Source organism: Monopterus albus, unplaced genomic scaffold (genome assembly GCF_001952655.1).
Source record: "Monopterus albus unplaced genomic scaffold, M_albus_1.0 scaffold37.1, whole genome shotgun sequence".
NCBI classification, from domain to species: domain Eukaryota; kingdom Metazoa; phylum Chordata; class Actinopteri; order Synbranchiformes; family Synbranchidae; genus Monopterus; species Monopterus albus.
This window is the reverse complement of record NW_018127917.1, coordinates 1,735,104-1,753,831: the sequence shown is the minus strand read 5'-3', so window position 1 is coordinate 1,753,831 and position 18,728 is coordinate 1,735,104. Positions and strand designations below refer to the sequence as shown.

Here is an 18,728-nt window from a genome sequence, read left to right as displayed (position 1 = left end):
TGTTACCAATAACATTAACGATGGCTCTGTTCTTTTTTAAGTGTCCCAGTAGGCTGTGACAGTGTGAAAATGAGCCACATGCATAATACTGGGACCCTGAAACTGACGCAGCAAAATGAAATTCAACCAACATCATTTCTGCAACTTAAACCTGAGGTTTTACTGTGACATACAGTACTTAAATATCTTTTGTATTTGTAATTGAATCTTTAAAAAATATTAAAGTATATATTTTAAACATTCGGGGGCCCGGGCCTGTGGCCTCCGTATTTCTAAAATTGTGGGTGTGGCCCTGAAACACGCAGCTTTCCGCTGTCAGATGCACAACTCCTTCTTGTCTGAGTTCAAGCCTAATTTAATACCGTCATTTTTGCCAGTGACTGTCTGAAAGCCACACACAGTATATTCATGTTAAACGTGCTACAGTATGTGAGAGTTTCCTGCTTTCCAGGACACACCTTCATCTGAAGGAGCGCTGCACGGTCGTGAGGGCGACAGAGGGAGGTGTTCCCCCTTCCCGGCTCTCAAGATTTCCTCAGTTCACAATAAACTTTCATTTTGCGAAGTCGACACACATACACCCACGTAACGGAGGTCTTACCCTTCTCCTTGACTTGACGTTCATTATACTTTGCAAAACACGCGAAAGGAATATGGAAAAATAAAGTAAGCGCACAGGTGGAGCTCTCCGGAGCGTCTTCTCCAAAAATTTGGTGTCATCTTCTGGAAGGAAACTACAGGAACAAGCAGAGATAAGACAATGAGAGAAAGCGGCGTTTACACCGCTGGTTAATCCCACAGTGTTTGGCTTGTTGTTGCTTTGTTGTTGCTTTCTGGCACGTTCACTTCTCACGCGACGCTGGAGGAACACCTGGGATGGAAAAACTTTATCTCGTCTGGACTGTAGTAAAAACTCCTAAGAAAGAATGAGATAACCGCTATGGAGCCGGACAATGCCCCGTACTCCAAACTCAAAACCACTGGAGTCGGGGGGTGAGTTGATACAGACAATTTCTCTCATTGTTTTTGTGGGTTATCAGGTTCAAGAGAGTCATTCATATTCTCGTGAACATCACCTGCGTCATAACAAGGTGTCATGTCCGTTTGACAGTGGTATTCGTTTAGTTGGTAGCGTTCATAAAAGTTGTAGTATTATCCACTAGTAGGCTGAAAACCTTGTTACAGAAATTGAATGTTGCGCTGATGAATTAGGCAAACTTTTAACATCCATGTTTGAAACGGTTTGCAGTTATACATTGGAACAGCGTTTAATAGGTGGCTGCTTAGCATGTGTAATCCCATTTATCTGCTCCTCACACAGTTCACTGGAAGCCAGTGTAGCGTGCTCTGCTTTAGTTATATTGTCTTTGCAGCTTGTATCAGAATGAGCTGCCAAACGATCTGGGACTGATTTGTGTGAGATGTATGAGAGGAGGAGACAGTCTTCTCCTCCTTAACCTCCTCCTCCTCCTCCTCCTCCTCCTCTTCTCTCCTCCCTGCTGTGTGTTTCACTCAGCTGGCTGGCTGGCTCTCTCCATGGGAGGGGAAATACAAGTCAAACTGTTGCATCATATGATCCCGCTGCACATATTAGAGTCACAAACTGCAGTCCCCCTTTTTTGTGTTTCTGCTTCTAATGTCAGTGTAGTGTGAGAGCAGTGAATGAGACTCAGTGGAGGAAGGAAAACTCTTAAGAGCATGAACCAACAGCCAGTGTGTCAGTGGTTGACCAGCAGTTTTCACCAGTTCTCTGGAAAACCACAGATGTAGAAGATGTCCTGTAAGTCCATTATGGCAGTAGTCGCTGAACCTATGCAACTCCAGACATGAGTTGCTCAGCAGTTTCTGTTACAAGAGGGTGAAAATCACCATTATCTTTGTGATAATGAGGTCACACTCAAAGATCATTTAGGCCTAACATCTTTAGAACCATATCAGCTCTTTATGTGTGAGCAGTTGTATCACCATTTGATGTAAGTTCACAAATGTTACTGTTATCCATATATTGTGGTCTTTGTTAGGTTGAAAATTCGGCACCTTTTTGATCCACAAAACCTCCTCGAAAGCTTCGGCTGAACAGTGAGTTGCACAAGGTATTATCAAGGCAGTTTGTCTCAGTTACTGAAAAGCTCAGGTGTTATAGAATAAAATGCAGCATCGATCAACATTCATATATAGGGACGGGTGACAAGTTAAAGGAAAAACCTGAATAAATGAGTGGAGAAACAAGAAAGTTGCTGGCATGGTTTGAATTCACTTGTCACCAGATCTCAACTTAGCTGAACACCTATGGGACCCACCTTTTGGACCCACGTGTTCTTTTGGAAGAACAGTGTTCATCCTTCCAACAGAGTTCAGAGACTTGTAGAATCAATGCCAAGGTGCACTGAAGCTGTTCTTGGTGGCATGTGGTGGCCCAAATTGTCACCTGTCTATATCTACAGTATCATTTGAAAATGTAATTCGATGCAGTGTCATGTAGATTTTTCAGTGGACCTGCTGTGCAGTAGCTCATCTGGTGGGGGCTAGATAAGATGAAGCTTGTTGTTTTGAAACAGATGTGAGATTCTTTGAACAAAGCTGAGCTGCTGGTGATGCTGTCTATCATTCTGTGGTAGGTGGAAGCTTATGGCGTATGAGCATTAAGAGTTTTAATACGTCCCCTGTGATCATTGTCAACATGCACTTTTACAGGCTGGGGTTATGTACTTTCTCTTTTTCATGCTACAGCGCCCTTTAGCAGCAGTGCAGAGTGCAACATACACGTGTGTCACATAAGGAATTTTAGGTGACATGCAAAAATGCAACAACAACATGTGAAATGGATCTTGTGTAGCTCAAAGTTTCTGTGTTTGTGTACTTGCATGAAGTATATTTCAGGCCTTACTTGTTATAGTGTAGGCCTACACTAAGTTCTGCAACTTCTGATTCAATATTGTGACTTTTAATTAGAGCAGTCAGGGATTAATTAGGAGCTGAAACACTTAGTTGATTAATCATACCATCAATCTCTTTGTCAAAACTTCAAAAATTCTAATATTTATTTCACTTTACCTTGACTTGATTAAATCAGTGAATACATGTTTTTCTTGCTGACTAAAATTAATGGAAGGGATAAAAGGTTCTGGTTACCTTTGATGGGAGTGTATCATTGCTTTTGGCATTTTAGAGACTTAATATTACTCCAAAACACATCAGAAAGATTAAGGAAATGTAAAGAACAGTCTCTAACATTATCTGCACTGTGACTATCTGCCATAATAGTTTCAACCTTTCTTCTTTCTCTGTAGGAGAGTTCTGATTCTCTGGGCTATTCTCTGTTGCACCTGCTCTCTAAGGCTTGCTCAAGCACAAGGTAAGCAGGTTTTGACAAGGATGGGTATATGCTGTTTTTTTATGCGACTCTAATGATATTGAACTTTTAATGTTACAGTGTAGGAAGGGAATTTAAAATTGATTTATGGGAGGTTACAGTGAAATGTTTCAGGTGTTTCCTATGCACCGCACCACAATGAGAGTATTCAGGTCATACCTTGATGGTATAATGATTATATGCAGTTGAACAGTAGTGCAAATGAAAAATGGGTGAAGAAAGTCTAGCTACCTTGACATAGGCCCCTTGTTGTGCACATGTTTGTCCAAGTTACCAAGGATTATGTGTGACCAAGGTGATCAGAGTTTATATTTCCTCTTAGCTGTACCTCGGTCAGCGGTGCTGTTGGATCTATCAAGGCCACAAACTCTGGTTCATTATGCTTACTCGTCCCTGAAAAGCAGATTAAGTGTTCATAAGAGATGGGCTGCTCTTTTTCACATGAGGTGATGGCTGTTTGCTGAATACTTTGAGACTGGACTAGCAGGAAACCACAGATGTTCTTCATAATATGACTTCCTATTCATGGCACTGTTTTCTGAGCAATTTGTGGGTGAGGATATGGTGGAAGTAGAGCATCACATTCTGCTTTCACTGCATCTCATACTGTCAGTAAAAAGAATTTAAAATACCCCAGAACCTTAGCAGTTCTGCTGGAGGCACTGCAATCATTGCACATACTGCAAAATGTGAAAAAAGTAAAAGAATATGCACATTTAGATGTGTTTCAGATATTTACTTTGCTGGAAAGGATTTTAATTGGAAACAGGCTAATGATCCTATAAATCTTTTCCAAGATGCAAATGTTCAGTCCTTATGAGACAATGCCTAAGCGAGCCTCATACCTGTCTGATGCCTTAATAAAGGTTTCCAAGGTGTTATCAGCCATGCGTCATCCCTACTCACTTGAAGTGTGTGCTTTTTTATTTTGACTTACACTAAGCTGTGCCTTTGATGACTGTTGCGGTCAACTTTCTGTTGATGAGCATGTGGTCTGATTTTGCTGTCAGTCACAGTCTGCCAGATCCTATTCAGTCAGAGCTCTTTCTAGTTTCTAGATACTTTTTAGATGTTTTCCTTCTGTAATGACTTTTAAATGTCTAAAGTCTTGTTTTAATTTGCAAACTCTCAGACCCTAATGAGACTATACATTTAGAAGGCTGCACTGGAAATACAGTTCTGCTGGCATAGTGTAAACCCCTGCAGACTATTTGAAAGATTCTGTGTGGACTCTGTGTTGTCTGCTCTTTTCATAAGAGGATCACTTGCAGTGGAAGTTGTGCAATCACAATTTGTTGTATCATTTGTTTGCAAGGAGCTGACTGAACTCCAGAGCATTAAACTGGTGTGCTGCAGCCTTTCCTTTGCAGTTATGAGAGTTCTACCCCATGGACTGCTACTTCTACTTTTTACACCCGAAGGAAACTTAAATGTATTGAAAGGCCTTTACTTTTTGACTTTTGACTGAGACATTAAGCTGATGTGGAAGTGTTAAAACTTGCAGTTCCGTGTATGGCCACTGGAAGCTGGCTCCATAGACTCCCATAATAAACATGTTTACAGTCAGGTACAAAAAACAGTTGTGGCCTTTATAGCTAATTTCCCCTTCCATGACAACTGTGTGGGGTGGGGTACTTTTTTTTATAACTCGCTCATTTAATCTAAATTAAGGCCAACATGCATTCATTAAGGGCGGGGTCACTTTGAGTGACAGGTGGGAGGGTCCTGCCACAGGTGGTTAGCCGCTGGCTGGTAGGCTCCACTCATGCTTCACATCTTTGCCCATTTTCAGATTAGCTGTAGCAGGTGGAGTGTAGCATTAACAAGATGGCGACAACCAGACCTGAGCTTCAAAACTGCTCTTCAGAAAACCAATGGGTGACGAAACAGAGGGTTCGTCCATCTTTTATATACAGTTAGTGGAATAAACCAATTGTTAATATCCATCTACATTATTTTTTAGTGTCTCCATAAGGTTTGTAATATGAAGCAGCTGCAGGAAATCTGAAGTCTGCATTGACAGCATACTAATAGTGCAACATGCTAGCTGTCTGAGAAAAGTTGTGTTGTGTGCTACACTTGTTCTCAAGTTCCTTTGTTTAAAGGATGTGTTTTACTTTTCCCCCAGCTCAGCAGGAGGTCACGAAAAGCCTTAGACACACTGCTTACCTGATTAGATATAGAAATGCAGGGAAAGCCCTGAAGGTAAATCACAAAATGAAAGAACAATTTTGCTCTTTTTCAAGCCATGCTAATTCAAAAGAGTGCTATATGGGAGCTTAGCTGAAGACAGTCTTTGTTGTTGTATCAGTTTCTTCTCTATGTGGGAGTTTTTCAAAAGAGCTGACCTCCCACTGCCTGCATACACTGAGCAGGGTTTCCCTCTGGTCTGCTGTCTACACTTCTCTGCTGAGTTGCAGTTCACCATTTAGCAGCTTGTTTCAGTCTTGCCCACATTTGTTTTGTATTAGTCCAGAAAGAGTGGATATTTGAGATCTGTATGCAAGTGTTTAGTTTGTACATTGAACCCATTGAGGGAATTGCCATACAGTATTCAGGATATACTGATTACTGAGGATGATCAGTTCATCTTTTCCAACCTTGCTAAACTAAACAAAAAAAGCCTTTGTTTGACATTACTGATGACTTGAACCACTGCCTAACAATAGACAGTAGTATAATAATGGAACATTTTCAGTCTGTTATGATGTTAGAACCAAAATGAGATTTGACTTTCACAGAATACTGAATGTTATGCTTGTAAAAGTACTATCTCAGTTTGAATAACCTTGGTGATGCCGTTTCATTGGTTTTCATTTTGGGGGTTGTGACCATCATGTTAGGTTTGGAGGTAACGAAATATATCTTTTTTTTTTTTAACTTGTGAAGTGATTTCACAGTTAAAACCAGCTTTTCCTCCTAACTTAGCTTTACTAAAATATTCAGACTTTTATGTCAGTTCTTTTACACATTACACAGGGTATTCATTTTTATGTTACCCTACTGTAATGGGTGGTCATCAGCAGGCAAGCAGATGCTTTAAATGTCACTAGTTGAAAAGTCTGAGGAGTTTCTTGCTACAGTGAAATGTGGATTTTATTACACTCAAGTTGTGGATCCAGATAGGAACCATATATAATACAGATAACATTAAATGTGTAAAAATCACCCATGTTGTGCTCCTTGAGATACAAATTGCAGTTTTCTGCAGGGTTTAATTGCTGTGTGTTTTCACGAGCTTGGGCCCCTGTCAGAGTGAGTGTTTTAAACATTACCAGCCTCTGCACTAATAAAAAACAAAACAAAACACCACCGCTGTCCTCCCCAGGGGCCAGTTCAGCATCCAGTTCCTGAAATTGTGCTTATTAAGAGTGATGTAACGATATCATCATTTGTGGCAATCCCCAAAAGTGTATGTTGATGTGTGGTCCTAGCTGAACTTTAAACTTGTAAACTCCTAGCTTGACATTATGACATATTAAATGATTACTTCTATTACTGCACTATTGCTTTTTCAGTTTATACTCAGATGCATATCATTTCTCTTGAGTGGAATCATGTTATAGTTGTTTTATGCACATTAACATAGTATCTTATTCTAAATAGCTTTTTAAGTGCACATAAAAAGCAAAATGTGTAATGAAATGAACTTTTTTCTTTTTCATTTTTATATTTATGTATTGTAATAGTTTTTATTTTATGCCCTTGTGTAGGCTGTGTATTTCTCAGGGGATTATATAAAAGTTATTCCTGTTAGAGGTTTTGAAATGAGAGGCTATAAAATGGTGGATATAAAAGACAGTTCATGCTCTATTAGGTCATATAATCTTAGAAATCATGATATTGTAAACGAAAAAGTTCTTGTTTAGTATCTTGAGGACTACAAAGCTAAGAGTCACTGACTTCTGTCTTTTGTATTTCTCTGAAGATGTGGATGTTCTGCAGCAGCTTGGGCTTTCTGGGCGAAGGGCAGGCGGCTTGTCACCTTCAGGCACTCGATCCACCCCCAATGGCATCATTCCCTTCAAGTCTGGAGTTATCCTCACCCCCAGGGCACGTATACAGGTGCCTCTGCACACTGTTATCCCTGCTACCTACAGCTCCACTAACATCACCCTGATCCTGAGCTTGTCTCTTCATCGCATCAACAGCGCTTTTCTTTTCTCAGTTCTGTCTAAGAAAAGGAAACTGCAGCTTGGAGTGCAGTTTGTACCTGGGAAGATCCTGGTACATGTGGGGCAGAGCAGCTCTGTGAGTTTTGACTATGATGTCCACGATGGCCGGTGGCATAGTCTGGCTTTGTCTGTTCAAGGCCATCAGGTGTTCTTACATACTTCTTGTGGAAACAGAAGTGTACATGCATATTTGCATTCTAAAAAAGAGGAGGCCCTGGATCCAGAGGGCTCTTTCCTACTGGGCAAAATTAACCACAACTCGGTGCCGTTTGAAGGCGCCATCTGTCAGTTTGACATTTATCCCTCTGCTAAGGCAGCTCATAACTATTGTGACTACATTAAAAAACATTGCAGGGAAGCTGACACGTATCGGCCTGTGTTTCCACCACTGCCACCTCTGCTTTCTACAGACCCAAACATTACTGTCACTCAGATAACTCCACTGTCACTGACAGAGCTTCCCAAAATGGGCCAGAGACCCACTTTGGCCTTGACTGAGGGGAACACAAGGACTACAATTCTTATTTCAAGAGATCACTCACTGATACAGTCTGTGAGCACTCCAAAACCTGGTGCTGTGTCTGTTTCTCCCTCAGTTCATCCGGGTTTGGAAAGCCCATTGAAGTTTATGACTCAAACAGTTACTACATCTCTTAGGACGAGTGTGGCACCATCAAACCCAACACCAAATTCACATATTAGAAAGAACAAAAACCATAAACCTTCTGGAAATAGCATGGATATACCTGCTTCCACCAGACCATCTGAGGTGAAGCCGGACCTACAGACCACAGCTACTGCTACACAGGGCTCTCCTTCACACACCTATGTTCCCAGAGGAAAGCAGCAAATCACAGGAGCTCCAAAGGAACCTGAGCCAAAAGTGACCAGTGTACAGGATGTCAAACCCACCTCAATATTTGCAATAACTCAAGCTGCAACAGATGGCTTCCAAACATTTGACCTGGAACCGACCCAGTTCTCACTGCTGGCTGGACCACCTGGACTAAAGGGAGAGCCCGGGCTGCCGGTGAGTGTGAGCTTTAAACAAACACAACACAAACCTGTGCCTGAAACTTGTACAAGTAATATCACACTTATCAGACCTTTGAAGCACAATAAGCACAACTTTGTGCATAAACTGCAGAAATATTATGATTTGTACAGTGATTAGTGTTTATTCTGTTAATGGATGTCTTATGAATTATGACAGCTGAAGCGTGGGATGCATGTTGTAATTCTTGGCTGCCATTTGTCTTTGCTTTGGGTCAAATTGCAGCTTGTTGTTTATACATTAGTTTGCTGTTCTTTGACATCTGGAATTGCTGCTGATGTGGATGCTAATGTGTGTCTTGGTTGTGACAGTCACCAAGTATTGCATCTCTAAAATGTGTGCTGATCTGAATAGAAAAATACAGTGCTTGTCTAACTGATCTGGATTTTTGAATCACTTCATTAGTTCTGCTACTTTTGTTTTTTGACTTGCATGAAGTCCGTGTCATGTGAAAAATGTTCTATTCATGTCAAATTTGTGCTGATTAATGTGTGAATTCCTTTTAGCAGCAGTACTAGAAATAGTCAGGTTCGTATCTTTGCCACTTAGTGTTTGTCTGAGTGGAGGGGCTGGTGGTGAGGTGTTGGATTCCAATCAGAGGGAGTGTGACTGCTCAGAGAATGTACACTTTTTAAAGAAGGGTCAAAGGTTAAAAAAAAAAAAGCACTTGTCCACAATTTAACGATTTGTACAAAGCATCTAAAGGCCCATCAATATGAATGCATTGCTTTATTCTCATTATTAAGAGCTTTAGTATTAGGCACCACAGATTGTCTTGGTTTAAACATTATCATCACCTGATAACAGACGTGTTCCTAATATTCTGACCCTCTCCTGTTTGTAGCTGGGGAGGACAGAAATATAGAGACACTTCTAAATATAACTTAGTCCAGTACAACACCACCTTAACATATAATTGAATTTATACATTAATGACAATTTCACCAAAACCTTAAACATTTTGAGCTTCATAAACTTGATGTTAAGGTGGAAGTGTTGCTTATAATTGTAGAGGTGTACTTAATAAAGTGGTTGGTGAGTGTACATTCATATTGACCACATGGTCCTGTCAAGCACTGTTCATCCGTTGAACATGAAATTATTACCCACATTTTCCAATGTGAAAAGGACTTGTCTGTCTTGTACTCTGTCTTTTTGACCAAAAGAATGCTTTGAGTAAAGCTTTCCTACTTTGGCAGTGAGGGAAACCACAGCTCCGCATGCCTCTGAATCTGCTCAGGCCATTTTTATCAGAGACAAGGAACTAACTAATGCTGATCAATACATAGTATGTGGTGGCGTAAAAGTTACCTTCTGAGGACTTTCACCAATGTATCACTTGCTAATGTTTCAGTATAACTCTAGCTAAACAGATTGCTGTGTCAGATATTGAATTTATTTAAGTCCCACATCAATCTTATGCATCATGTTACCTTACAAACAACAATGCCCATACTTCAAACAGGCTTTTATTCGCCTGAAAAAGCATTTGTATTAGCTAGGTACTCGTATTGGCAAATACCCTGACATGAGGTATTGCTGTTGGTTTGAGTGGAAAAGTTGGATTTGTGCATTCTTGAGTGTTTGTTTTCTTTTAGAGAGAGAAGTTCTGAACCTCGCTGTGCTGCTTTGAAGGTTGTGAACCACTGGGATGTTATACCCTGAGTTTCAAATAATTTGATCACTACTCTTGTTTGTTGCTGACCAGGAAAAACATAAAGAAAGCATTTAAACTTTCAGAGGTAAAATAGTAGTGAGATTTGACACTCAATCAGTTATTTGTGACAGAATAATCTCAAGTCAAATTCTGACTTAGCGTTTCAAGGCATGAAGAAATATTGTTTATACAGTATATTGCATAAATTTTATAAGGCCTTGAACTCTAGAAGTCCCTTGATATCCATTTCAACAGTGACTGCAGCTCACACTGCTTATGATCTGTGGACAACCTAATGGCTGCAGACTTAAAAAAAACTCTAAAGGTTGCTGAAAGCCCTTTGGCTTTTCATAGTGTGTGCTTGCTGAAACGGTATTATTATAGCCATCAGTCCTGTCTGGGACAGACAAAAGTATTACTGTATCCCAATTTCAGCTGCACTGCCTTGAACTGTTTCCTTTTTCTCTTCCTTTAAACTTGTGGAGCCACTGGAAAATAAGTAAAACTCCAAACATCTCAAACAAACTCAGGCTCCTCAGATTGACCCCTCATCAGTTTTGACCTTTGAGAGCTTTGCTAATTTATGTATGAAACTGATTTAAAGCTATGTGTGTCGTTGTGGCTGGAGGCCCCGGTGAACCCCCCGCCTGGACCCCAACTTGACCCCCCTGCCAGTACAGTGACTCAGACTTACACTTAATGCACTGTAATGGTTGAATATCTATCTTGAGTGACTTTCATGTGATTTTTCTTTATTCTGAATCTTCTGTTGTACTGTTCTCAAATGTCCAGGGCTCCCTTGAAATGACAAAAGAAAAGGCAGCAACTTTTATTTCCTTTACTGTATTTATAGATTAGCTTCATTGTTTCCCTGACATCTCTTATCTTTTCCTTTTAGGGACTTTCAGGACTTCCAGGGTTGTCAGGAAAGCCAGGGAAGAGGGGCCCACGGGTGAGTGTCTCCCAGTCAGTCACAAGTTTCCCATTTAATTCCATACACTTCTTCTTTTTTCCATTACCATGTTTCTGTTCCACCTTCAAGACCTTACATATGTATGTATTGTACTCTGTCTTAATGATGTCTCAACAATGAGTCTTCTGCATTATACTGAAGCAACACTATTAGCAGTGTACTGATATGGAAGACCTGTGAGCATTTTGATCAGGCACAGTGACATCTTTGGATTATGGAGCATTACTCAGCCAGACATTAGTTTAATTTGGCTCTGGGTTTGATCAAGCTGTGCTGCTTTGCTGCCAAGGTCCATTTGTAAAGCTGGAGAGCAACCATAAGCTACATTCTGTATCTGTAGGTTGCCAATATTATTAATTAACCACATAAAATATGATAGGTATTACATTGACATAAAAAAATAAAATAACTTGTGCAAGTGTGTATACAGAGTACGTTTCCAGAACATGCACTTTATATCCCATACATAAACAGGACTTGTACTAAATTAAGCATAGATATCAACACTGGTGAATGTTTCTAGTGTACTGGACTCAGTACTCTGGTGCCCTGTCTCAGTCGGGCTCAGTATCGGTCTGCAGCTGTGAGTTCCTGCTGGAACCAAATAGTGAATGCAGATGTTATTTTATGGTCACGATATCAGAGGAAGTTTAAGAAGAGAGCCAACCCTGGGAGATTATTTGTCGCATGGGGACAGTTTGTTATTTTAATTTCCTTCTAAGACCATGTAACTGATGGTTCTGTACAGTTTGCAGTTGCTGCCCTTTTAACTGCCTCTTCATCACCCTTGTATGAAAGTGAATAAAGGAGAGGTTGAATTTGGAATTACAGTGCAGTGAGTCCTAAACTGGAAAAACTTTGCTAGAGGCAGTGAAGAAAGAAGAGATACCACTTTTGGTGGCTCTTTTGCAGATCTGCTGCTGAAGTACTCCTGCAGAGCACTTGTGCTACTGAGGAGTATGGGAGCATTAGCAGCCTGCCACAGGCAGCGCGACTGCGCCCTCCGGTCAGGCCTCAGAGGGGAGGGCAGTGGGAACCCAATCTCTTTAAACAAGCAAGAAAGAGGGCTTTGTCCTCATCTTATTAAAGGCATTTAAGACTGTGTCTAGAGTTCATTCATCATCAAGCTCTTGAGACCCAACTGCAAACCACGACAACTCACAGCAAAAAAAAAAAAAAAAAAAAAAAAAAAAAAAAAAAAAAAGCGTGCGCAGTTCAGGATTTTACTGATTGTTGTCTTGAACCACCAGAATTTTCCTGGATAGTTATGCAATTAGAAAGAAATACCTAACAGAAACACATGATCTACAGAAAGCTTGTAATTGATTCTGGGTAAAACCTGTACAAACATTTGAAATTAAAGTGATATTTACTGCAGTAAAATGTAACAACCTCTTTTAATCAGAGAAACTTGGTCAAATAAGAGTCAGAGCTTTTTCTGAAAGCTTGAGGGATGAATGTATTAGAAATATTTAATCTTGTGGTGGAACATTTGAAATTAAAGTTTACAACAGTAGAAGAATTGATTTTTTTAATATTGTGTGCTGTTTTATAAGTTAGCAAAGAGCAGTGATTCAACTCGTTTGTTTTCACAAATGTACATGTTTTTACACATGAAAGGAGATTGATTGAAGAAGGCTGAACAATGTCTGTAGTTTTCTTGGTACTGCTAGTGGTTGAAAATCAATACAAATTTTGACATGGATGAGTGTGTCTGTGCGAAATTAAGACACCAGCTATTTTTGGTTAGTAAATTTAAAACACATTGAGGGCATGTGATGAATTTATTCTCCTCAACATTGTCTGATTTGCTGAAAGCACCTCTAGTCTTTGGAAGATTCTTTCCTCATATTACTTTCTCCTGTCGAGTCAGAAGAAGTCACAGGGAGAGTTGATGTGAAACCAAAACTATTCCTGTTGCAGAAAATGTGCCAACATTGTGGCCTATCTGTGGAAAGTGTAGGTATTCTTACTCATAACAAAAGCTTTATAGCAGGTGGAATGACAGTACCTTCAGGGCTTTACCTCTCTGACAGCAAGGTGTCATGTTTGAATGAGCAGACAGTCTCACTTCTGCTTTGAGACCGGCCGCGTTCCTTGACGCAGCCATAAGCCCGGCAGAGCGCCGGAGTTCACCCGGGCTTGAAGGAGAGGCTTCAGAGCAGATCAAAGAAGGCTTTGTGCAGACACTGTTGTAGTCAGTATATGAAACTGGGTTTGTGAGAAATTCAAAAAACTTTTGCACAATTGCTGAAGGAACGCTTGTCACTATATTATGTGACAAAGAGTCTATGGAGGCTCAAGCAATGAGCTTTTGATTGCTGCAGAAAACAAATTATACATGCTGTAAAATTTAGAATATTCTGAAATGAATTACACGTGTAGCCATGAATGAGCAGTCCCTTGGAGATTTGATTAGGTCATTATTAGTTGCACAGACATTTTCCGCTATTGAATGTATTAAAGCTAATAGGAAGCACATTTACAGAGTTGAAGTTGAGTGGCAGAGGGTTCACACGACATGCCAGCAACAGGCAGTTTGTTGTTCAGTGCTGAATTATTCCTGAGCAGTGGCAGTAAAACTGGGCATACATAAACCTGGAATCATTCCATTACTTAAATATTAATGTTACTATACACACTGGTTAATTAAGTTGATGAAAATATTAACACTTGCTGCTCTCAGTATGTGGCAAGTCTACATACCATACATCACCTCTACAGATGAGGTGATGTATTTTATATTTCCAGTTTGTTGGACATAAATCTATAAAATCAAAAGAAGTGCAATTCTGAAACACAAATGTGATTCGCCAGCTAAGCTTACATCAAACCATCTCTCTTCAGCAAAGGTTTCTACTACTTTTTATAATAATTATCATGTCCAATAGTACAACCAAGCATCATTCTCTCAACTTACACCTGACTGATATGAGCAAAACAAATTTCAGTCTGGTTTCTGTCACTTGCACTCAACAGGAACAGCTCTTCTCAATTTCTTGATGCATGGTCATTCAAACTATAGGTGAATCCCATTACCCTTATTTTATCCTTCTTCGATCCTTACTCATTCCGGAACTCGTTCCGGTCCGTCATGATGAAGGATGTCCCAATTTAATTTCTGCTCTGATGAGCAAGGAGGCTCCCTGGAGGAGCTTGAACTGAGGATACATGAGTGGATTCTTTGCTGAAGTCTGTTATCGATTGACAGACCCCTTTGTCGGAAATCCCTTTGTAAATGGATGCTTCTAAATGAAGGCTCGAGGACAGGACTTCTCATGTCAGTTAAAATGTGTTTCCTTGGTTCTTCTGTCATCACAGTTTCTCCTTGCATCTTACTCGGGTGGGACTAAGACCCAAGGAAACGACACAAGTGAAGGAAACATGGATGCAATTAGGTGAATTAGGATTTACCTTGTATCTCATCAATAGGGGTTGTATTTCCTTTTTACAGGATTTGATCTGTATCTTGATACATAGTCCCTGATTCTAAACAAAATCATATGGAATGATATGATACAGTTCAATTCATTGTGAATTTGATCAGATTCAGCTGATATTCTATTTTAATTTAGCTTCCATTTGATTAGACATCTCCTTCTGTTAATTCTAATCTCAGTAATTTAGGAATGTCTATGGACCAGGCTTTGAGTCTTGGCCAACAAGTACAGTAAATTGTTTGGTTCCTTCCTCTTTCTACCAGCTGAGGAAACTCAGGCCCATAGTGTCCCTAGCTGAGATGGCGATGATTATTCATGTGGTTATATAATCCTGTTTTGACTATTGTAATTACTTTTTCAACTGCCTTAGCAAGACCTTCCTGGTCCAAAATACTGTATATTACTGCCAAGCCTTTGACAGCGTTCTCCAAAAGGTCTGATGTGACACCTGTTCTAGTCTCTTTACTTTGGCCATCGGTCGAATCCAAAGTCCCCTTTCAAAATTCTTGTGATTACATTTGCCAAGCAACTGCCTATATTGAAGAACTACTGCAGCCTTATGTCTCCAGTAGCAATTTGAGGTCCTCCTCTTAGGGCTTGTTGGTTGTTCCTTGTTCCAGGCTCAAGACAAAAGGTGACCATGCTTTTGAGGTTGTATCTCCAAATGTTTAAAACTTCTCCCACTGGACTTAAGACACTGTGGACACTGTACAATTAGCACTTAGTTAGCTGTGAGGTTGTTGCCAAAATAAATGGGAAGTCAGATCTTATACTATGTACTATATTGAGTAATCATCAGAATAGACAGTATTTCCCTCCTTGCAGTGCACTGCAGGTCTTTGCAGGTCTGTTCTGGGTTAATGGCCTGTAAAAACAGTAGCACTTGTGTAAAAGCCATTAGCACACATGGTGTACAGGTGCCCTTTATCTGCTGGCCTCGTGTGTTGGTGTGCATTTGTGGATGTGCTGACCTGGGTTTACATTAGTGTGTATGTTTGTGTTTATGTGCTGGTGGTTTCTAAATGGTTTCCTGCCAGGAGCACTTTTTAATAATTAAGCAAAGAGGATCTTCTTTCCTCTTCTCACCCACGCAAAGATAGATGAACAAAGTGACTCACTCTCCCCATTATTCCCATCTCCATCGGGATAACACCCACCCACCTTCTCATCAGCACCGTGCCTTCATCTTATGTGCTGAAAGAATGCAATTTGTAATATTCTGTCTCAGCCTTCCTATTTCTTTACTATTCCTCCCCCCTCTGCTTTCTTTCTGGAGATAATGACTTCCATATGTTTTAATATCGAGTGAGTGAAGAGGAGAATGCTCTAAATGGAGGAGGAGGAAATCTGTAGATGAGCTTCTGTTAAGTGTCTCCATATGTCTAGCAGCGAGCATCTGTGAGGGGAGAGGTCTGGACACTTTGAGAGGAGGCAGGCTGCCTGATAATAGAGCACAGATAAATAACAGAGACCTGCTGGATCACCCAACCGTACACTTACACCTTTTGGCCTACTCAATCCGTCACTTTCGCGGTCAGCTTGGGGAAAAAGTCCGTCTTCACAACCCAATGAAAGTTTGAACAAATCAAGAAATGGGCTGAACACAGTTGCTTTCTGTTCGGGCCATCTGAACATGTTTCAGCGCTTTCAGTTTTGCTTGGGAAGATTTTTCCATGCTCAGCGTTTCAGCCCTAGACCACACAGTTGTGTAGCTGAACTGAAAAGTCTTCACTTGGATGTCTCAGGAAGTTGTCTTTATTTTCCCAAACAGTCCCTTTTTGCTGCATGCATGAATTTATAGTCCCTTCAACCAGAAAAAAAATGGATTTCATCTCCTCGTTCTATGTGTGTCTTCCAATTTGGACTGATATGCAGGAGATAGCCCTTTTTAATAAAACACCTGGCACAGATAGCTCAGTGAATTATATAAATTACAACTACTGTAAGCGCATTACAGATATCTACACTTTGTGGCACACAACGAGTATGGTCTGATGTGTGAGTGCCCTTCATTGTGTGACCCCAGAAAACAGTGGAAAAGTGTACGGATGAGGAAAATCACATCCATATGTCATAACTTAGGCAGGAGGGAATGGGGGTGGAGGCAGGACACACTACGTTTTACAGGACACCTATTCATAAACACAGAGAGAACCTGGGGCACTGCTGCCATGTCCCATAACACACACAAGCAGAGGAAAGGCAACAGTATGCAAATCTATCTGTGAATACCACATATAACAAAACCACCTCCTCTTTGCAGCTGAAATGGGGCCTGGGGTCAGTGACCCTGATGTTCACCTTTACTCTGTTTCTTATGTGTCGTGTGTGTGTGTGTCTGTTTTCAGGGTCCTCCTGGCCCACATGGAAACCCTGGTCGTCCTGGACCTCCTGGAGTGAAGGCATGTCACTGATCTATGAATAATGTTCTGTCAAATGGCATGCAACTATTTTTAGGAAGGAAAATACAAAGGTTTCAGCAAAATGCTGCTGTAATTGTCCAAGGCAATACTTTCGCAAGGCACTGTAATTGCCCAAGGTGAGATGATATTGGTATAGTCTGGATATATTTCTAAAGTTAAGACAAAATGCACAGTAACGCAGTATATGCGGAATGTCTCTAATCTGAACCCTCAGGGATGCATGGCACAGTTTTTATGGTACAGATCCTTTATGCTCCATATCTAACCAGTGTAGCAACAGTGTTTAGACTAATGTAAATTTGAAGAGCGAATATTTCTTGTAGATTTTCTTTGTCATCCGGTGTGTGTTTGTGAATTCACTTAGCCTGAGATCACGTCCTATGAGCTTCAACATGCTGCTCTTCTACTCTCTTAAAAAGCCATTTGTTCCATTCAGGAGAGAGCAGCATTTTTATGTCTTTCTGACTCACTGATTTGTAACTACTTGACACCAGTCTGTTTCAGCTGATTGGAATTGTCAACAGAAAGAATTGCTTAGCTGTTTAATAAATAAGTCTGCATGTTAGACTTTGTTGGGATAAAATGGGAAATTGCTCATATTTCAAGTCTATACATGACCCACTTGAGTGGGTTAAAAACATCATTAATATGATGCTTTGGGGTCTAACCACACCTGGCCTGACTCAGTTTGACCGATTTGCACACAGACTTGTGCCAGACTGCCTGCTCTGAACCAGCTGTGTGAGCCCATACTGTGTGTTTGCTAAAAGTTGTTTTAAATGTGCACCTTTATCTGGATGTAACAGTGATGAATTGAAATGATGTTCATTTATCTACTACTGTCTACCATTAAGACTGACAAATAAAATGAATGAAGGCATTGAATAAGCATATAATCAGTGGAAGGTACAAGTGCTTATTAAGTCCTTGAGAAGAAACGGCCTCATTCATATAGCTACACTTTTAGCTAAAACTCTTTGGGGGGGGGCTCACTACTTTAAAAAGATTTCACCAAAGTGAGTCATAATGCAGGATTTATTTCTAAGCCAAAACCTCAGTTAGTCAAAACTGTCAGAGCATTTACAGTCTGATGATACCAGCTATTAGTTGACTACAGTCCAACCAACACAGTTCAGTTTTTCCTCCATGTTTCTTTGTATGATAAGCACTAACACAAGAAATATTCTGTCTCTCCATGAGCCTTTTACATTATAATTGTGTAGAGGACAGGACACATCTTTTCACCAGTGCAGTTGGATGCTGACCCAGAATGTGCTGACATGATTCCCACTGCCTGAAAAGGGAGAAGAATGTGCACAGTCACTCCCTATCATGTCTCGCTGGCTTGGTATAAACTGAATCACAGAAGGGCATAAATAGTCTGCACAGTCTCACCAATAAGTAGTATGAACTCATTACTCTTTGACAGTGTAAATGCAAATGACAAGCTCCTCTGTGCCTTGCAAAGTGGGATGCTGTGCTGTCCTGAATAAAGTAGAAATAAAAAATTCAAGGGCCTCTGATTAATCTGCTGATTATTTTCTTGATTTTAATTTGTTTTAATTCACAGGCTAGGAAAACAAAATAGGAAAGATGCCCACTGTCCTGAGTCAAAAGTGGCATCTTCAAATAC

The 18,728-nt window shown here is 40.4% G+C and overlaps 1 protein-coding gene across 1 annotated transcript in view; it reads left to right on the top strand.

The window, feature by feature from the left end:
- Positions 1-305: 305 nt before the first annotated feature.
- col27a1b (collagen, type XXVII, alpha 1b) overlaps positions 306-18,728 on the top strand; it is a 58,859-nt gene continuing 40,436 nt past the window's right edge. The window contains exons 1-5 of the mRNA XM_020598261.1: positions 306-993; positions 3,291-3,355; positions 7,302-8,578; positions 11,158-11,211; positions 17,021-17,074. Coding sequence (XP_020453917.1) covers positions 941-993; positions 3,291-3,355; positions 7,302-8,578; positions 11,158-11,211; positions 17,021-17,074 — 1,503 coding nt within the window. The 5' untranslated portion in view covers positions 306-940. The remainder of the gene's footprint in view (positions 994-3,290; positions 3,356-7,301; positions 8,579-11,157; positions 11,212-17,020; positions 17,075-18,728) is intronic.